At 35.3% G+C, this 17,356-nt stretch overlaps 1 protein-coding gene across 3 annotated transcripts in view; it reads left to right on the forward strand.

The window, feature by feature from the left end:
• Usp9x (ubiquitin specific peptidase 9 X-linked) overlaps positions 1-17,356 on the forward strand; it is a 109,283-nt gene that overhangs the window by 70,360 nt on the left and 21,567 nt on the right. For all 3 annotated transcript variants that reach the window (XM_077107062.1, XM_077107061.1, XM_077107063.1), the window contains 9 exons: positions 168-446; positions 2,218-2,343; positions 3,088-3,213; positions 4,395-4,561; positions 9,332-9,440; positions 9,633-9,779; positions 10,341-10,487; positions 11,002-11,224; positions 13,774-13,994. In XM_077107062.1, coding sequence (XP_076963177.1) covers positions 168-446; positions 2,218-2,343; positions 3,088-3,213; positions 4,395-4,561; positions 9,332-9,440; positions 9,633-9,779; positions 10,341-10,487; positions 11,002-11,224; positions 13,774-13,994 — 1,545 coding nt within the window. The remainder of the gene's footprint in view (positions 1-167; positions 447-2,217; positions 2,344-3,087; positions 3,214-4,394; positions 4,562-9,331; positions 9,441-9,632; positions 9,780-10,340; positions 10,488-11,001; positions 11,225-13,773; positions 13,995-17,356) is intronic.

Genomic DNA, 17,356 nt, shown 5'->3' on the forward strand with positions numbered 1-17,356 from the left:
CATGTTCTTTAAATTTGATCTTTTGTTAATATGAAGAACATGGGTGGGATATTTTTGAATTGGTCAAGTATTTCTTAGCAATGATGATAGAAATTGAAGTTATTAAATCTTTTAATACAGTGTCTTCCCCCACCCCTCTTTTTTTTTTTTTTTTTTTTTTTTTTTAGGTAGTCTATGCCTTGTTAATGCCTGCTGGTGCGCCTCTGGCTGATGATTCCTCTGATTTTCAGTTTCACTTCTTGAAAAGTGGTGGCCTACCCCTCGTCCTAAGTATGCTAACCAGAAATAACTTCCTACCAAATGCAGATATGGAAACTCGAAGGGGTGCCTACCTCAATGCTCTTAAAATAGCCAAACTGTTGCTAACTGCTATTGGCTATGGCCATGTTCGGGCAGTGGCAGAAGCTTGTCAGCCAGGTGTAGAAGGCGTGAATCCCATGACATCGGTAATACAGACTTTAAAAAATACTCTTTTTGTAATAGTTTATCATAATAATTCTTAAGATAAAACTTCTCAGCAACTTTTAAGTAGAGTTCAGGGTTGATTCAAAATGTTGCAATTTTTTTTTCCAGTTGGGTACCTGTTTTAGAAGCTTCTTCTATTAGAGTATATTTGTGTTAAAAGTGTAAATAATGTTTCACTGAGTATGCTACTGATTTGAGAAGGCAGTTCCCTCCTTGCTGCTTACATCCTGCTTGACTTTAAATTACTTTAAATCTAAGAAAAACCCCTTATGAGTCTCTTAGTAACTTGTACTTGCCAGACGTGTGAAGATCAGTTGTAATTAATTTAGCCTATTGTCAGCTTCCCTTCCCACTTTGATCAGCTTAACCTCCACTTCTGAGCTTTTTATCTGACTGCCTTTTCCTTGGTGGCATCCTTGATCCATAGTACTAAAGTTCTCCAAATATGCCAGAATTTGACACCTACTTATGAGAGGTCAAACTAAACTTTTAGTTGTATTATATACATTGTAAGTGATAATTTTACAAAGGTACTGACAGAATATAAAAGTTTCAGGGATGAGATTTTATTCTTTAGAAATTATGTCTTAATTAGGGAGGATTGGAATGTTGATAAGATAATTATGTCTTAGATATGATAATATTATGGTTTCATTTAAAAGGAAAAGCCCCCCCCCCCCCCGTATTTCTGTAATAGTGGCTGAAATACTTGTAAATGCTATTATATTAGTTTTGACTGAAAACAATACTGAGATTGGAAATTAGGAGGAATAATAATAATAACAACAATTTGGTCCATTATTTATAAGAGTTAAAGCAGAGTAATGAATATGTGGCAGTTTATTAAATTATTCTCTCTGCTTTCATATGTGTTAGAAATTTTCAATATAAAATAAAATGACCTATGTTTTATATTATTTTGTTGTTGTTGTGGGTCCGTTTTGTTGGGATTTTTGGGAAGCACTAAAAGACAATTTCTTGTTTTGATATAAGAACAGATTCTTGTCATAATTCCTAATGCGGATGTTTAATGAAGTCCAAAAATAAAAAATGCTTTTAACCTTTTCAGAGAATGTGCCATTAGTACATAATAGCCTCCAATCTCAAGAAGCTCATAGTCTATAGGAAGTAAAATATGTAAAATATATAAAATTAGTAATATAGAAATATTTTAAATGATGACATAGAAATATTTATAGTACATACAAGGGAAGTTACCACTCAAAGGCAGCTAGAATTGTGTTGTTAAATACTTAATAAAATTTATCTGGTTTTGTAGACTGCAAAATTTGGTTATTCTGTGAAGGAATGACACTGATATCTTTCCCATAAGTTAGTCCCCCCCACCCCTTTCCATTCTTTTTCTCCTTTACAAAGTGGAATTTGATGAATAGGGGAAAATGCAAGCAGGGTCTGCCTGGGGCCAAGTATATTAAAGATGTGTAATATTTTACTGAGTCCCTAAAGTTGAACCTAGTCTATTCAGTTTATCATTTATCCTCTGCAAGTTACACTGAACCCAGATATTGAGACATAAGGTGGATTAATCTAAAATGGAGTTGGCAGACAGGCGCATAGCACTTCAAAGTGCAGGAGAGGGAACCCACACCTTGTTGGCAGCATCAAGTGCTTTGTCTAAGTCACTACAGGCTCTATATTTGTGCAGAGGTGGTCATCTTGGATGTTGATGAATGAAGTGCAAATGATTGGGTCTGCTTATGTACGAATTACTTAAATAAAGTGTTTTTCCAGGTCAACCAGGTTACTCATGATCAAGCAGTGGTGCTACAAAGTGCCCTTCAGAGCATTCCTAACCCATCATCTGAGTGCATGCTTAGAAATGTGTCAGTTCGTCTTGCTCAGCAGATATCTGATGAGGTTAGTATTGTAAGGATTATATGAGTTTTTTATATCTTTGTTTACAGATAACAGAAAGTATATAGGTTGGTGAATTTTGACAAGTACACACATGTGAAACCACTACCCAAAAGTTTATTTATTGCACTGGGATCAAATCTAGGGCATTGTATATGAAGACTCAAGACTCAAAATATTTCTGTTAGTCTTTTCTGCCCCTCTACAGTCCATTCTTTCCTCCAACTCTCATCCCAGGTAGTCCCTGATCTTTTTGTCCTTATAAGAGGAGTTTCCATTTTTTAACACTGAATCATATAGCATGTCTTCTTCTGTGTCTTTTTTCACATGCATATGTATGTGATATATATATATGTGAAAGTCAGACTATTGACTTTGAGAATTATGTTATATGGATCAGTAGTTATTTCTTTTTGTTGCCGAATAGTATCCCATTGTGGATATTTCACATTTTGTTTATCCATACACTTGGACTGTTTTGACTATTAAGCTGCTATTTAATATTCTGTGCATGTGTTTGTGTAGATATAGAGTTTCAAGTCTCTTGGGTAAGCAACAGAGAAGAATGGTTGTCCTTTTAAGACCCTGATAAAAACAGTGTGGTTTCTGGTACTAATTTGTAGAGCATACTTTTGTTAAAGCTAAATAAATAAAGGATAAAGGCAACTTGAAAACCTAAAGACAGTGATACTACTTCTCACTAATTCCTATTTCTATCAACAGTTTTAATTACTCATTATCTTGCAGGCGTCAAGATACATGCCTGATATTTGTGTCATTAGAGCTATACAAAAAATCATCTGGGCATCAGGATGTGGGGCATTACAACTAGTGTTTAGCCCAAATGAAGAAATCACTAAAATTTATGAGAAGGTAAGAATTGTGACAGAAATATATTCTTTTTAATAAATGTTGCTAATTGTGTATGTGGCTAAATTTTTATTAAGTTTGCTATATTTAAAAATTCTATCTGCTTGCATGTTAATGACTGAAAATCAACTGGTATCTATATTTGAGAATTTAATAAAAATCTTGTTTTGAAAATACTTAAGAATCCTGCCCTGAGTCTGCTTTGTAAATAAAATTGGTGTTGTTTCCCCCCCCCACCCTTTTATTTCTAACTACTTTGAGGGATCGGATAAAATCATATCATTGAATTGCATTCTCCCATTCTGTCATTCTTTCATCACCCTTTAATACTATGTGAATTGTGGTTAATTATCTTATGGTATCATGGCATTAAAGTGTTTTTGTCTGAGTCTCTTAAAGCAGTCAAAAAAGTAGGAAAAATATCAACCAGTTAGGTATCATATCTGACCTTGTATTAAATTATTTACACAACAGAAGTTATGCTTGGCTCTTTGGTTTTCTGTCATATGTACCTAGTCCTATTATAGATACTGCTACATATTTAGAAGGAGAGGTTGAGTTATACGTACTTTTATGGCTCAGTAGAACTTGTATTTTATAGCAACTATAACCCTCAATTTTCATTACTTTATTGGTGTCCAATAGTATCTGTCTATATTTAAAGTCCTGGGTCTTCATTCCGTAAGTTACTGAATGCCTATTCTGTTGCAGTCATGTACTATAGTTATTATTATTTTTAATGAATAAATTCCCAAGCATATTTTAGGCTGCTTTCAAAATCTTCCTGATAATTGTTCAAGACAAGTGATTTTGAATGAAATGGAACAATAGGAAAATTAGATGAACTAGTCAAAAGTACTATACTAGAGTGGTTCTTTAGAAAAGCATGGTTTTTGGTATAAAAGTATATAACTTAGAAGGAGCCTTAAGGACAAAGAAGTACATGTCATGCTCAATATGCTCCTTCAGCCCTTTTTTAGACAGAAAAATACTGGAATTAGACTTTGTTTTCCATTATAATTCTTTGTAGACTATTTCAAAAGAGCCTGAAGAGTTGCAGGAGACTAAGGCTGTGTTGTTGAAGCAAGTAGATAAGTTGTAAGCATTTACTTTGGAGTCTTAGAATCCCATGAGATTTTTCTGAAATGCATCTCTAGGTAATTTGTTCCCAATTAATTTTACAGACCAATGCAGGCAATGAGCTGGACTTGGAAGATGAACAGGTTTGCTGTGAAGCACTGGAAGTGATGACATTATGTTTTGCCTTGATTCCAACAGCCTTAGATGCTCTCAGTAAAGAAAAGGCTTGGCAGACATTCATTATTGACTTGCTTTTGCACTGTCACAGCAAGTAAGTGTCTTTAATTTTATAAAAATTGATTTTATTTTGTAAGCAGAAATAAATTGATTTATGCTGGCATAATGTATCTCTTAAATCAGATAATCTCTGTAGCATGTGTTGAGGAAAATTTTATGTAATAATGTTTTGCCTAACCTGAATTCATTTGATTTTTTTTGTCTCTGCAAATGCCAGCATTAGGTGCACATGCCTTGTAATCCCAGTGACTCGGGAAGCTGGGGCAGAAGGATCGTAAGTTCAAAGCCAGCCTTAGCAACTTAGCAACTTGTACCTGTCTCAAAAAGGGATGGGGTTAAAGCAATTCTGGGTTCAATCCCTAGTACCGAAAAAAAAAAAAGGCAAAGAAAAGCCAACATTAATTCTCAAAGTACTAATTTTTTTCTACATAGGGTCAACTAAGAAATATGGATTAGCCCATCTTTGAAAATCTGAACTGTAAGATTTAACTAGGATATTGTCCTATCTTAGATTCTTAGATGCCAAGCTTTCTTTTCTTTTTTTTTTTTTTTAAGTTTTCATATTCTTTTTTCCTAATTAGTTATACATGATATAGAATGTATTTTGACATATTCTCATTCTTCTAATTATTCATGATATAGGATTAAAATTATCGTGTAATCATATGTGCACATAGGATAATAATGTCCCATTCATTCTGTCTTTCCTATTCCCATTCCTCCTCCCTTCCCTTGCCACATTTTCTTTAGTCAAAGTTAATATGATATAAAATTTATGAGACAAGGTTACTGAACGAATTTTGGCATTTTACACTAGAATAAAGATCAATTAATTATAAAGCCTTTCCTTTCGAAAGCATTTAGTCAGTGATAATAATTTCAAAATGCACTCTTTTGTGCAAGTCCATCAGATTTGTAGAAAATGTTGGTTTTCATCCATTTCCGTCAGTCTGATCCTGACCTTCATATATAAGGTTAAGTTTTTAAACTTTAGTGTCACTGTTAATATGTGATTAATCTGTCTTACATACATGCCATTCAGTAATGACAAAATTAGTTGTAGAAAGGTTAGTATAAAGTCAAAATAAGCAGTTTGCTGAAATGAAATCTAGTGATGGATAAATAAAGCTTAAAAAATGTACATGATGTATGTAATAGGGTGTGTTCAACTTGCCTACTCTCAAGGGTGCTTAAAATTGATGTGTAGTAGGTTCTCAAGTAGGAATGTTTAAGAAGTTTTTTGAAACTAGGTATGGTGGCGGGCACCTACAGTAAGAAATGAGGCAAGACGATCACAAGTTCGAGGCCTGCCTCAGCAACACAGGGAGAGCCTGTCTCAAAATAAAAATTCAATCCCTGGGGACATAGCTCAGTGGTAGATATTAGTTGGGGAGAGAGGTGGGAGGAGACTTGAAGTCAGTCCTGGAGATAGCAGATTTCTTATTCTTTTTTTTTAAACTTTTTATTAGGAATTTTTTTAAATTATTAGTTGTTCAAAACATTACATAGCTCTTAACATATCATATTTCATACATTTGATTCAAGTGGGTTATGAACTCCCATTTTTACCCCGTATACAGATTGCAGAATCACATCGGTTACACATCCACATTTTTACATAATGCCATACTAGTAACTGTTGTATTCTGTTGCCTTTCCTATCCTCTACTATCCCCCCTCCGCTCCCATCTTCTCTCTCTACCCCATCTACTGTAATTCACAAGGAATGTGTTTCATGAACTTGGCCTAGTAAGAATTAAGGAACTTGGGGCTGGGGCTAGGTAGGGCTCAGCAGTAGCACACTTGCCTGGCATGTGTGAGGCACTGGGTTCAATTCTCAGCACCACATATAAATAGAATCTATCAACAACTAAAAAAAAAATTTTTTTTAATGAAAAAAGAATTAAGGAACTTGGGCTGGGGTGTAGCTCAGTGGAAGAGCACTTGCCTAGTATGTGTGAGGCACTGGGTTCGATTTTCAGCACCACATACAAATAAGTAAAATAAAGGTCCATCAACAACTTATATATATAATTTTAAGGAATTTGGTTTAAACATGTTTTCTGCCCTCAACCATTTATGAAAATTTCTCTTATGAGCTGGGGATGTAGTTCAGTGGTTAGCATGTTTAAGGCCCTGAGTTTTATTTCTAGTATTACCAAAAAACTATGTGAGTCTCAAAGTTCCTTATTTGACTTTTGAATTTTAACTGCCCAGCACATAGTAGAGATTCACATATTACTGGTAGATTATAATTATACCCAGAATCAAACTCTGTGGCAGAAACAAGTCAGAATTTAACACATAAGAAAAGCTTGATTCTTGTTTTGACCTTGTCAGTCATTTCAATTACAACAGTCTTAGTCCCCATAAAAGATAAAGTACTTAGGGAATTGGAAAAGGAATAGGTTACCTTTTGCCTGGGAAGAAGCAGGAGTGAAGGTTTTATGCTGGATTTAGCATGTGAGCTCATATTTAGTTAGGATTTAGAGGATGGGCCAGGTGTATTCGCATGCTTGTCATCCCAGCAGCTCAGGAGGTTCAAGTAGAAGGATCACAGGTTCAGAGCCAGCCTCAGTAACTTAGTAAGGCCCTGTCTCAAAATAAATAATAAACTGACCTGGGATTGTGTCTCAGTGTTTAAGCACCCCTGGGTTCCAAAGTCTGAAAGAGTAAGGTAATGATCCATATAGGTAACCAGGGATTGTTTTAAGCAGAAGGAGCAATAGAGGTAGATACTTTGAGGCAGGAACATTCCTTTCATGTTGAAGGGTAGAAGGGTAAAGGAGGGCAGTAGCAGGGGCTGAGACCAGGGTGGATAAATACATAGTCTGGAAGGATTTTATAGTCACCCTGAGGATTGTGATGATCACTGTGAGATGGCAATCTGTTGGAGGGTTTTGAGCGGAGAAATCTGATGTGTTTTGTGGTTGGGTGTGGGTTGTAGAGTATTAGGAAAAGCAGCTAAACTCTTCTATTAATAAAAGTGGAAAGAAACTATCAGATTCCAGGTACATCGTAAAGATGGAAGCAACAGGATTTATCAAGCAAAAATGTGTTTCTTTGCAAGCAGTATAAAAGTGTGACAGTGCTCAGGGGCTTTTAAGGAATTGACAGACTCTTTATGGGCAGCCCCTTCCACCCCAGTTTGGACTATATACCTGACTTGTTTAAAACTAAACCAGGCAGTGGGTGTAACATACACACACTCCTTTGAAAATCTGACATAGCCATGGAGCTTCTTCCCAGAAATTTATGTACTCCTGACTTCACTCGGGTTACTCCCAAATTCTACCCACAATAATTTTAGGAACTTCTGAGTCCTTCTGGTTTATGGGCCCATGGGCAGTTTTCAGAAACCTAAAAATTCCAGGAAGGGAGGTGAGTGCACAAAATGTATACTGTCAGATCCTTTACAATTGAAATAAAAAGTCAGTTCTGAGCTCAGCAGCTAGCAAAATAGTTATCACAGAAATGTAGTTGGTGATAACTGCAAAATACACACATACTCAGTCAGCAAGTCCTCACTGGAACTCTGGCATCAACAAATCAAAGCCCCCCCCCACCCCAAAAGAGCTTACTTTCTAATGGAGACAGACTACCATTTCATAAACAAATAGTATTTGTACATTTGGTAACTGGTTCTTGAACACCTACTGTATGCCACGCATTGTTTCAGGTTCTTGGAGTGTTTATTCTAGCGAAATCTGTATAGTATATAATAGAGTTTTGGTTTTTGTTTCTTGTTTTCAAAAAAGATCCAAGCTCAGGATGATGGTGCACTTCTGTAATCTCAGCAGCTCGGGAGCCTGAGGCAGGAGGATTGCAAGTTGAAGGCCAGCCTTAGCAATTTAGACTGTCTCAAAATAAAGAAGGGCTGGGGCTGAGGTTAATGCTCAGTGGTAGAGCTCTTGCCTAGCATGCGTGGGGCACTGGGTTCTATCCTCAGCACCACATAAAAATAAATGAAGGTATTGTGTCTATCTACAACTAAAAACAAATAAAAAAAAAAATAAAGAAGGGCTGATACATAGCTCAGTGGTGAAGCAGCCCTGGGTTCAAAATGATCATGTTAAATTCCCAGGATTGAGACAAGCTCCATGTTTTCACCATGGATTATCATAGAGGAAATATTGCATAATACCGTAGTCCTCAATCTTTGGCACTCATCAGAACCACCTAAATAGTTTTAACCATTGTTGGGCCTCACCACCCCTAGTATTTTTCTTTCCTTCTTTTTGTTATTCATGACATCTGTAGAATCCTTTTCGACATGATGATAAAAGCATGGAATGTATCTTGTTCTAATTCAGTCCCCACCCCTAGTATTTCTGATTCAGGAATTCTGGGATAGAACCTGAAAATAGGCATTTTCAAGATGATTCTGATGTTGCTAATCTGGAGACCATACCCTTGAAACTACTAGTATGACGTAAGGAACATCTGCAGTAGTATCCTTGGGTGATTGCAGCAGAATTCCCACAAAGTAGTTGTATTAAAGCACAACCAAATGAAAATTCTCTGGAAGGCCAAAAACATGGATTAAGCTAACTTTAGAACATTTTGTATCTAGAAGATCATTTCCAGCTTGTTCCGAGACAGATATCAGAAGACAGGGATTGAGCTTACGTTCCTGAGGATACAGTTTGTTTATTAAGTATTGCCAAGACTGCTTAAGTGGGAGATTACCTTGTTATCATTACTGTTAATTCAAACCCCCCCCCCCAAAACCAGAAAACAGTGTTAGAATTTTTTTTTTTTTTTTTTTAAGCAATGTGTTAAATGTGAAACATTTCTGTTTCAGAACTGTTCGTCAGGTGGCACAGGAGCAGTTCTTTTTAATGTGCACCAGGTGTTGCATGGGACACAGGCCTCTACTTTTCTTCATTACTCTGCTCTTTACCGTTTTGGGGGTGAGACATTTTTTAATATGCTTACCATTTGATTCCCTCTTTCACCAGGGACGTTCAGGGATTTATGGTCTTAGCTTTTATTTAATGGAAATTTCCCTGTTTAAGTTATCTGCTCTAATTTACTGAGTATTTAAAAAGTAGATTCTGAGCATGGGCATATAAATTCATATTTTCATACCTTCTTATTTTCAGAGTACCGCCAGAGAGAGAGCTAAACATTCAGGCGACTACTTCACTCTCTTAAGGCATCTTCTTAATTATGCTTATAACAGTAATATTAATGTACCCAATGCTGAAGTTCTTCTCAATAATGAAATTGATTGGCTTAAAAGAATTAGGGTAAGTTGCAGTTAATACTGTTATATATAATTGTTCAAAGAGATGGTTTATAGTTTTGAGCATTTCGGTTAAATGGAGAGCTCCAAAGTAATCAAACAAACCAAAGGATTGGTGGATATTTATGACATGTAGAACAAACATCTCATTAGTTGTATAAAATATGCTTTCTTACTAGAAACTTTGAATGCTGGTATTCACCTCCTTCCATTTTAGTATTTTGGGCCTTTTTACAAATTGCTAGCTTTAAAAAAATAAAAGCATTCTTAAATTGTTCTTATAAAAAATGAATCTGATAGGCTAGCACTTTGATCATAACTCCTGGACATAATTGCGTGAGAATTTGTTTCTGATGTTTGTAGTCTTGAAAATAACAGTTTTTCTAATAGTTTATAAAGCCTGGTTTCTAAGAAATTCTGTAAACTTGCTTCAATGGATCAATTTTTGGAAATTATCTTATGTCCCTCCAGCTCTGTCTTGCACTGGCTTTCCCTTCCCTCTTAGCCTCCCTTTTAAAAGTTAGACATTTATTTATTGTTTTATTTTCTTTTTTTAATTTGGCAGGATGATGTTAAAAGAACAGGTGACACGGGTGTTGAAGAGACTATCTTGGAAGGCCACCTTGGGGTAACAAAAGAGTTACTGGCCTTTCAAACTCCTGAGAAAAAGTTTCATATTGGTTGTGAAAAAGGAGGTGCTAATCTCATTAAGGTGAGTTCAGCATTCTTGGTCCTTACTAGATTTCATAGCCTTCTAAATGTTTCACCATCAAATCTAATAGCATCAATGTCTCTGGATTAATCATTTCATCAGACTATTTAAAAGAGGCAAACCTCCATTTTGTTGTAAGACTGAGTCATGTATCATTTCGAGTTTTTCTTGTATGTGGTAACTCAAAGTGTCATTTTAGTAATTTTTATTCAAAATCGGTTTATTTTGATAGACATCTGATTATAAAGCATTAATGTTAATTTTGTTAAGTAATGCAGTTTATTCTGTCTTTAATACTTTGTTTTAATATGGGAAATTGGATGTGTCTCTTAATTATACTAACTCATTTTTCTAAGTTGGACATTCATCAGAAAATCCAAGTTTTCTGAGCTGTAATAAGATCTTAAAGTTTGATAAGTAATTTTTAAATTGTTTTCTTATAAGATATGACATTTTTTTTCTTTTCCTGAATATATTGTTGTTAATATGTAATCATTTTGTCAACTCCTTTTAGGAACTAATTGACGATTTCATCTTTCCTGCATCCAATGTTTACCTGCAATATATGAGAAATGGAGAGCTCCCAGCTGAGCAGGCTATCCCAGTCTGTAGTTCACCAGCTACGATTAATGCCGGTTTTGAGTTACTTGTAGCATTAGCTGTTGGCTGTGTGAGGAATCTCAAACAGATAGTAGATTCTTTAACTGAAATGTATTACATTGGGACAGCAATAACTAGTAAGTATTTTAAAATATGAAGTTGTGATGATTAATTGTTGTAATTTTTCAATTTCTTATTTGCCAAGTTTCTTTCAGTAAAAATCTGTCATGTTTCTGTCAGTTGCTAGCTTGACATTTTTAGCAAATGGATATATAATTATGATCATTACAAGCAGAGAACCTTATATAGAAAAGTTTTCAAGTGTTTGTTAACTGTTGTAAGTAGTATAAATATTTGACAAATTAAGTTTCAGCCTTCAAATCTGAAGTAAAATTCCAATTCCAGAGTAGCCAAAGTAAATACAGCTTACAACTAAATTGCATGGGTTAGAGAACATCTCAGGTACTCACTGAGAATTCATATGAAAACAAGGTTGACCATCAAAGAAAATATGGAGTTTTGAAGATTAGAATGTGAGAAGATACTATTTTGGTGTATTTTACATGTTCTCACTTGATAACCCACATTAAGCCTATGACAGTAGCTGCAGATTCTAGATCTTAAGATATGAAACTGAAGCTCAAAGGGATTGAATGCATATATAAAATAACTGTAAAAACAAACAAATCCAAGGCAATTTCATTTTAAGAAGAAAACCAGTTTATCTACACCACTTAAGAATATAGATGGGCATGGTGGCAAACGCTTTTAATTCCAGTGGCTTGGGAGGCTGGTTCTAGAGGATCATTGAGTTCAAAGCCAGCTTCAGCAATTTAGTGAGGCCCTAAGCAAGCAACTCAGTAAAAAATTTAAAAAGGGCTAGGGATGTGGCTCAGTAGTTAAATATTTTTGAATTCAATCCCTATATACCATTAAAAACAAATAAATATAAATCGTTTTTAATATGTTTCAGAATATAAGGAAGTTTTAAAATAAGATCTTGAGTGTTTCTGGTTAAACAGACTACTTAAGAGATTAGACCTGGGCTGGGGTTGTAGCTCAGCACCACATAAAAATAAATTAAATAAGGGTATTTTGTCCATCTACAACTGAAAATATAAAATTTTAAGAAGAATAGACCTTTAGCTATCAAATCTAGTGAGGTGATTTTTGTTGCCATTATTTCTTTTAACTTAATGGAGAGGAGTTTGTGCTTATTTTTAAGTAGTGCATTTACGTGGTGAAAACTTCAGGTACTTAAGATTGAGTATACAGTGAAAAGTATGTTTCTGCCCATCCATTTTCCCAGTCCTCTTTTAAAGCTATAATCGTTATTATCAGTTCATGTCTCTCTTCCCACTTGTCTGTATGCAGAATCTACATATAAATGCATGGGGGATACCAGGGATTAAACCCAGGGAAACTCAACCATGAGCCACATCTCTAGCCCTTTTTTTATATTTTGAGACAGGGTCTCACTGAGTTGCTTAGCATATAAAATCTTTGTGTGTGGTACTGGTGATTGAACCCAAGGGCCCTTTAATACTGAGCTATGCATCCTGTCCTTTTTAAATGTTTTTGTTTTAAGACCAGGTCTCGCCAAGTTGCTGAGGCTAGCCTCCAACTTGTGATCTTTCTGCCTCGGCCTCCTGAGTCACGGGAATTATGGGTATGCACCACTGCACTCTGCCAAAACCTTTTTTTTTTTGCCCAACTTTTTAACCACAAATGGAAATAAAATAGTCTTCTTCACTCCGTTTTTAATAATATATCTTACTACCTTAATAATATATCAGTCATTTTTCCCTATCTGACATGTAAGTATTGACCTAATTCCATGTATTGGCTTAGATACTTTTCAATTCAATATACTTAAACTTATTTAACTGGTTCCCTAGAAAAGATGATTGTGTTGTTTTCAGGTTTATACTAGGTAGGTGGAGGGAGTTGGGGACATATATTTGGTGATTGACAATTCCTACAGAATTTTTAAATCCATTTTCTGGTTTACTCCCCAAAATAGCACTGTGGATATAGGCAAAGCAAATGTTACTCTTAGTAGGAGTGGACAAAAGGTCACCTGAAGGTGGAAAAAAAATGTCCAACTGAGACTGAACCTCGGTGGTTTTAGAATTATTTGAAACTGAGCAAAGCCTCATGTGTTGATATATTTATATAACGTTTCATGCCACAGTGAGATTGAAAGCATGTTTAAAAAAAGAGAATGGGCTGGGGTTGTGACTCAGTGGTAGAGTGCTTGCCTAGCATGTGTGGGGCACTATTTTCATCACCACATATAAATAAAATAAAGGTCCATTGACAACTAAAAAGTATATATGTTTTTTAAAAAGCGTATAAAATGATAAGAAAATTAATAATGATGGTTACGGTAAAGATAAAACCGAAGTTAGCACACAGATTAGGATTGAGCCATTTTGTATGACTACTTTTAAGACTGCCATATAAATAATACCAGATAAAACATGACTTTGTGGACATTAATGTTAAGAATCTGCAATGGCCTGTGCTTCTATGTTAGATTGAGGGGATGCAAAGTGAGAGCATTCACTGCCTCTGGTAGCTGTGGGAATGGTAAAATTGTCATTATTGTTACTTTATCAGCTTAATAGAGCTTGAAAGTACAAAATGGTTATGTTCATGCTACAAGACTCTTCCCTTCTTTCAGCTTGTGAAGCACTTACTGAATGGGAATATCTGCCACCTGTTGGACCCCGCCCACCCAAAGGATTTGTGGGGCTGAAAAATGCTGGTGCTACTTGTTACATGAATTCTGTGATTCAGCAACTCTACATGATTCCTTCCATCAGGAACGGTATTCTTGCAATTGAAGGCACAGGTAGTGATGTAGATGATGATATGTCTGGGGATGAGAAGCAGGACAATGAGGTAAATTTTAGTTATTTCTGTTTTTTGTGTTTGAAGTTCTGATATCAGATACTATTCTCTCTTCCAAGAGAGTGCAGTCATCCCTCAGTATCCACAGGGGATTGGTTCAGATGCCCTGAGGATACCACAATTCTCAGATGTTCAAGTTCCTTATATAAAAAGGTATAGCATTTGCATATAACCTTTATATATATTTTCCTATATACTTCACTTTTTATTTCTAGTTTTTTTTTAAATTTTTAGTTGTAAAGACACAATACCTCTATTTTTATTTTTTATGTGGTGCTGAGGATCAAACCCAGTGCCTCACACAAGTGCTATATCACTGAGCCACAACCCCAGCCCCCTCTCTAGATTTAAATACCTAATACAATGTAAATTCCATGTAAATAGTTGCTATACTGTATTGTTTAGACAAGAAAAAATGTCTGTACATGTTCAGCACCAACCCAATTATTTTCCCAATGTTTCCCACCTGGGGTTGGTGAATCTACAAATGCAGAACCAGTGGATATGGAGGGCCGACTATATTATACTGTTAAAAGTATGTTTGAAAGTAGAAATGGACTCTCCTGGTTGAACTCTTCTTGATATAGTATGTCTCTAAAGTAACAATGTACCCATCTCCTTTTGATAATAGCTTGAATTATATTTTCACTTTCTACTTCATATTTTCAATTATATCTCCATTGGTTTATGACAAGTTGGACAGTATCTGCCACTTTTACTATATGTTCTAGCTTTTAGGTTGTCCTTACATTTACCCCAGATCATAACTCTTCTTGCTTAAAGGATAAACTCCTCTACACTTGAAATAGTATTACATGATCTTGTGAGCAAGTGTAGACTGCCTTTGGCATATCCAGTGCAGAATAAAGCAATGTTAGGTTGTAGGGGTGGATCAGATTTGACATAACTATGATGTGGCTTTTCAAAGAAGAGAATATGGCAAGACCTAAATTGTAGTCATGTTTGTACATACCCTATGCTACTTTGTTTTTATTTTATCTTTCCTTGTTTGTAGTGTTAGAACTGAAGAGAAAATCCAAAGTGTATTCTTATGGTAGTAAATGTCTTAAAATGGTTCATTCCTCAATCCTTCCCTTCAGTCACCAGAATTGGATTTGTTCTGAAGAAACAGTTTACCACTTACAGGGCTGCTAGAACATAACCCTTGCCTCAACTCTTCCACAGACCCACTGGACCTGATGACCCAAGGAATGGGGGCTGAGCAATTTTACTTTTTGAAAAGACTTCAAGGGGATGTTTATACTCATCTGGTTAAAAGTCACTGCTCTGAGGGGGAGTCTGAGTTCAAATTCTATTTCTATGGCCCATCATACATCCCCAGGATGCTGAGTTAAACACAAGTTCATAGAGCTAATTGTACTGGCAAATAGTAGATAAGGCACATGGAATATGAATCAACTTAAGGTGTCCTGCCTTTGCTTATGTGGTACCTCTGCTTCATGCTGTCTTCACCCTGCTGCACTATAAGGATTTCAGGGGTGGAGGGGCTTATTCTATTTGTACTTTTGTTTCCCTCCCTAGACTGTAAGTTTCTTTTGGGCAGAGATTGGATAGTATCTGTTTCTATATCAGAGGTCAAACAGCTGTTCTTACTGTCATTAGATTATGATGCTCAACAATTCTGTCTTAATGTTACATATACCACAACTAAATTTCTTAATGTGGTAAAATACACGTAATTGACCATTTTAACCATTTTTAAGTGTACAGTTCGGTATTCAATATATTTATATTGTTGTATACCACCATTCTTTATTTTCATCTTGCAAAACTGAAATTCTGTCCCCATTAAACAACCTCTTTTTCCCCTGTCCCCCCAATTGCTGACATCCACCATTCTGTTTATGAATTATACCACTCCCAAGTGCCTTATGTAAGTGGAATCAAAGAGTATTTGCCATTTTATAGCTTGACTTCCATTATTTAGCATGTCCTCAAGGTTCATTCATGTTAGAATGTAATAGAACTTTCTCTTTTTCATTTTTTTTTTAATATTTATTTTTTAGTTTTAGGTGGACACTATATCTTTATTTTACATTTATGTGGTGCCCCATAAATGTAAAATAGGATCGAACCCAGTGCCCCGCACATGCTAGGCAAGAGCTCTACCACTGAGCCACATCTCCAGCCCCAGAACTTTCTCTTTTTAATATTTGAATAATAGTACATTGTATGTACATACCACATTTTGCTTATCCATTTGTGTGTTGATACTTGGGTTGTTTCCTCATTTTTTAACTATTTAAAATTTTAATTTAAAGACAGGGTTTTACTAAGTTGCCTGGGCTGGACTTGAACTTGTGATCTTCCTGCCTACTGCCTAAGCCCCCTGAATAGCTGATTTCATTCATGTGCACCAGCTCTTTTCAATTTTTATTTTTATTTATTTATTTATTTATTTTTTGAGGAATTTGTTTTTCTACCCCAAATGTACCATTTTACATTAACACCATCGGTACATGAGGGTTCCCATTTCCCACATCCTCACCAACCCTATCTATCATAGTAGTCATCCTAATTGAGCATGAGTAGTATCCTGTGACAGTTTCAATTTTAATTTCCCTAATGACTAGTGATTTTAAGTTTATTTTCCTATTTTTTTTTTTGAATTTTTTTTTTTTTTAATAATTATTTTTCAGTTCTCGGCGGACACAACATCTTTGTTTGTATGTGGTACTAAGGATCGAACCCGGGCCGCACGCATGCCAGGCGAGCGCGCTACCGCTTGAGCCACATCCCCAGCCCTATTTTCCTATTCTTATTGGCCATTTGCGTATCTTTTTTGAAGAAATACCTCTCTAAAACTTTTTGTCCATTTTTAAAATTGTGGTGTGTTAAGTTTTAGGAATTCTCTATTCGAGATTAAATCCCTCATCAAATAAGTGATTTGCAAATATTTTCTCCCATTCCATGAATTGCCCTTTCAATGTATTTACAAAAAAAAAAAAAGTTTTTATTTTTCATGAGGTCAAATTTGTCTGTTTTGTCACCTGTCCTTTTGGTGTCGTATCTAAGAAATCATTACCAACTTCAATATCTTGAAGCTTTTACCTTGTTGTCTTTAAAAGTTAGGGTTTCAGTTCTTACATTTAGGACTTGGGTGCATTTGAGTTAAGTTTTTAAACATAAAAAATTTTAGATAAGGATCCAACTTCATTATTTTGTATGTATCTGGTTTTCCCAACACTGTTTGTTAACGAGTACTACTAGTACTGTTCATATGTACGATTTAGGATGTTTAGAGTTCCGCTTTCTATATGTTACCTCATAATCCCCACAATAGCTGTATGAATATAATTAAAATTTATAAATTTATAAATTGGAATTTAAGT

Source organism: Callospermophilus lateralis, chromosome X, assembly GCF_048772815.1.
Source record: "Callospermophilus lateralis isolate mCalLat2 chromosome X, mCalLat2.hap1, whole genome shotgun sequence".
Taxonomy (NCBI): domain Eukaryota; kingdom Metazoa; phylum Chordata; class Mammalia; order Rodentia; family Sciuridae; genus Callospermophilus; species Callospermophilus lateralis.